Source organism: Piliocolobus tephrosceles, chromosome 16 (assembly GCF_002776525.5).
Source record: "Piliocolobus tephrosceles isolate RC106 chromosome 16, ASM277652v3, whole genome shotgun sequence".
Lineage (NCBI taxonomy): Eukaryota > Metazoa > Chordata > Mammalia > Primates > Cercopithecidae > Piliocolobus > Piliocolobus tephrosceles.
Window position 1 is genome coordinate 51,707,351 of NC_045449.1, and position 4,152 is coordinate 51,711,502.

The window sequence follows — 4,152 nt, forward strand, 5'->3', positions numbered from 1 at the left end:
CAGTGGCTCAAGCCTGTAATCCCAGCACTTTGGGAGGCCGAGACGGGCGGATCACGAGGTCAGGAGATCGAGACCATCCTGGCTAACACGGTGAAACCCCGTCTCTACTAAAAATACAAAAAACTACCCGGGTGAGGTGGCGGGCGCCTGTAGTCCCAGTTACTCGGGAGGCTGAGGCAGGAGAATGGCGTAAACCCGGGAGGCGGAGCTTGCAGTGAGCTGAGATCTGGCCACTGCACTCCAGCTCGGGCAACAGAGCAAGACTCTGTCTCAAAAAAAAAAAAAAAAAATACAAAATTAGCCGGCCGTGGTGGCGCATACTTGTAATCCCACCTACTGGGGAGGCTGAGGCAGGAGAATCTCTTGAACCCAGGAGGCGGAGGTTATGGTGAGCGAAGATCACACCATTGCACTCCAGCCTGGGCAATGAGAGCGAAGCTCCGTCTCAAAAAAAAGAAGTGTGAGACTGAGGGGAGTGGATCACAAGGTGAGAAGATCGAGACTGTACTGACTAACACGTGAACCCAGGAGGTGGAGCTTGCAGTTAGACGAGATTGTGCCACTGCACTCCAACCTGGGTGACAGAGCAAAAGTCTGTTTCAAAAAAAAAGGTGTGAGAATTGAGAAAGTCCCGAACAATAATTGCCAGAACCCAGCAGCATGCACCTTAAAGTTTGCTGCTGGTACTGCACATTTACTTTTGGTTGGCACCCTGGCTCATGTCTGTAGTCCCAGCACTTTTGGAGGCCAAGGCAGTGGATCACTTGAGGTCAGGAGTTCGAGACCAGCCTGGCCAACATGACGAAATCTCGTCTCTGCTAAAAAACACAACAATTAGCTGGGTATGCTGGCTGGCACCTGGAATCCCAGCTATTCTGGAGGCTGAGGTGGGAGAATCACTCGAGCTTGGGAGGTGGAGGCTACAATGAGCCAAGATTGTACCACCGCATTCCAGCCTGGGTGACAGAGCTCACTCCATCTCAAAAAATAGTAATAATAAAAGGGCAGAGAGAGCTGTTTCTCGAGTTCTGGGATGTGGTGGGGTTGAGGCAGCTAGTTTTTGTGCTGTCATAAGACTGACTGCATTGGCAGAACTTGAACAATAAGGAATGGTTTCAAATAGAAAGTTAGCCGACTGTCATGATGAAAGTCAAGAAGGCCTAATTTGGCCGGGGGCGGTGGTTCACGCCTGTAATCCCAGCCCTTTGGGAGGCCGAGGCAGGCGGATCACAAGGTCAGGAGATCGAGACCATCCTGGCTAACACGGTGACACCCTCATCTCTACTAAAAATATAAAAAATTAGCCGGGCGTGGTGGCGTGTGCCTGTAGTCCCAGCTACTTGGGAGGCTGAGGCAGGAGAATGGCGTGAACCCGGGAGGTGGAGCTTGCAGTGAGCTGAGATCGCACTACTGCACTCCACCCTGGGCAACAGCGAGACTCCGTCTTGAATAAAAATAAAAAATAAAACAATAAGGCCTAATTTGATGATTCTTAGCTATAAAAGTAAAGTAGTAGTGGGAAATTGAGAATGAAACATTACATTTTACATTTTATTGGCTTGAATCCAATAAATGTTAAAAGTGTGGATTTCCAGGTAATGTCATCAGGATGTGACTGATGGTTGCTTCTAAGGAGTCAGACCCTGATTCCCTAGTGTCCTACAAAGATTTAGGCTGTGTGGGGGCTCCTGGCAGTATGTGGGCTAATCCTGCCTTTCCACCTTTGTCCCCAGGTACTCTGTGGATATCCCCTTGGACAAAACTGTCGTCAATAAGGATGTCTTCAGAGATCCTGCTCTTAAACGCAAGGCCCGACGAGAGGCCAAGGTCAAGTTTGAAGAGAGGTAAGTAGGCTTTGGTAGTGAATGGTGGAGTATGGTTTCACTATTTCCATTCCTCTCCTCACTGATGTTCTCTTTTTTTCCCTTCTAGATACAAGACAGGCAAGAACAAGTGGTTCTTCCAGAAGCTGCGGTTTTAGATGCTTTGTTTTGGTCATTAAAAATTGAAAAGGAAAGAAAGCCTGTGTCTGCATGCTGTTTGTATTACCAGACTGTGAAAAGGAGACATTATTGAATAGGAAACACTGGGTGGGCTGGGCATAGTGGCTCACACCTGTAATCCCAGTGTGAGGCCGAGGCAGGCGGATCAGGAGGTCAAGAGATTCGAGACCATCCTGGCCAACATGGTGAAACCCCATCCCTACTAAAAATACAAGAATCAACTGGGTGTGGTGGTGCAGGTCTGTAATCCCAGCTACTTGGGAGGCTGAGGCAGGAGAATCACTTGAACCTGGGAGGCGGAGGTTGCAGTGAGCCGAGATAGCACCACTACACTCCAGTCTGGCGACATCGAGACTCTATCTCAAAAAAAGACACTGGGTGATGGATGAGGGGCTGGGAAAATGTTACATCTGCCTTAATGAGATTTACACTGCCTCTGTCCTTGGCTTGATAATCCCTGTGAAGAATTGTGTAGCCTCCCTGGCTTCTACCCATTACGTGCCAGGAGAACCTGTGCTACACTCTGCCCCTCCTTGTGACAACCAAAAGCCCCTGAGTGGTAGGGATCACGTATTTTTGATTGAGAACCGCTAACCTGAAATTCTCAAACCTTAGCACAGATAGAGATCAGCTGGATGGTTTGTTAAGCCACAGATTGCTGAAATCCTGCCCTCAGACCCATCCAGTAGGTCTGAGTTTCTAATAAGTTTTCAGATGACGCTGGTACTAGTGCAGATGAGATGGGCACCACCCTGGAGAGCTGCTCCTGGTGGTAACGATGGATGCCAATGGTGAAACCCTGAGCCTAGAGCTGCTGTTTAATAGGACAAGGGAGTGCTCCTCAAATGGCCTGGCTGGCGGAGACTTGAAGAAAGTGATGAAAGGGGCTTGGGCGTTGGGCTGTGCCGCTACTCTGCACTACTGTGTTTGTGCAGGAGAGACCTGTGGCTCTTGGGATCTGGCATTTTACAATGGACCGCAGCTAGCCATGTTGCATGGATGAAATAGGTGTTCCATCTGAGCTGGTTCTGTCACTAGAGGGAACCAAGATTCAAACAGGCCAGTTTGCCAAGTCTGCTAGGTACCACACTTGCACTTGGGAACCGGAGGGGGCAGGGGGGCGGGAAGGGGCCCAAAGTAGGATTGGTGAGTAACTGAAAAAAACCTTGGGCTAGGTTATTAGGAAACTTTTGAGAGGGAGTTTTGCTCTTTGACCCACCCAATCTGGATTGTGGTGGTGCCACCTCGGCTTACTGCAACCTCTGCCCACCCTGGGTTCAAGCGACTCTCCTGCCTCAGCCTCCCAAGTAACTGGGACTACAGGAGTGTGCCACCACACCCAGCTAATTTTTGAATTTTTAGAAGAGACGGGGTTTCACTATGTTGGCCAGAATGATCTTGAACCCCTGATCTCATGATCTGCCCACCTCAGCCTCCCAAAGTGCTGGGATTACAGGTGTGAGCCACCACATCCAGCCAGGGAACTTTTTTTTTTTTTTTTGAGATGGAGTCTCGCTCTGTCACCCAGGCTGGAGTGCAGTGGCCGGATCTCAGCTCACTGCAAGCTCCGCCTCCCGGGTTTACGCCATTCTCCGGCCTCAGCCTCCCAAGTAGCTGGGACTACAGGCGCCCGCCACCTTGCCCGGCTAGTTTTTTTTTTTTTTTTTTTTATAAAAGTAGAGACAGGGTTTCACTGTGTTAGCCAGGATGGTCTCGATCTCCTGACCTCGTGATTCACCCGTCTTGGCCTCCCAAAGTGCTGGGATTACAGGCTTGAGCCACTGCGCCTGGCCCGGAAACTGTTTAACTTGAATCTTCTCATACTTAAGTATTAAGGCATCTCTATTGAGACAGACTCCTATTAAGTAGCTTGCCTACTCAAGGTCAAACCCCAAGTTTAAATACTATTCCTACCAGGTTTGGATCCATGCTTCTCCGATTCCTAGCCCTGTGACATTGGGCATGTTTCTAATGCTCTGTGCCTCAATTTTCTAAATCTGTAAAGTGAAGAAAATAGAACCAATTTCATGGCATTGATTTGAAGAGTTAATTCACGTAGAGCACAAGGGTGTTGGCCACGTAACAGCTCTCGGTGCTGGGCAGTCTTTTTTTTTTTTTTTGAGATGGAGTCTGGCTCTGTGGCCCAGGC

At 49.3% G+C, this 4,152-nt stretch overlaps 1 protein-coding gene across 1 annotated transcript in view; it reads left to right on the forward strand.

Annotated features, from left to right (window-relative positions):
• RPL27 (ribosomal protein L27) overlaps positions 1-2,021 on the forward strand; it is a 4,602-nt gene extending 2,581 nt beyond the window's left edge. The window contains exons 4-5 of the mRNA XM_023204016.1: positions 1,734-1,844; positions 1,933-2,021. Of these exons, the coding sequence (XP_023059784.1) occupies positions 1,734-1,844; positions 1,933-1,981 (160 nt within the window). The 3' untranslated portion in view covers positions 1,982-2,021. The remainder of the gene's footprint in view (positions 1-1,733; positions 1,845-1,932) is intronic.
• The last annotated feature ends 2,131 nt before the right edge of the window (positions 2,022-4,152 follow it).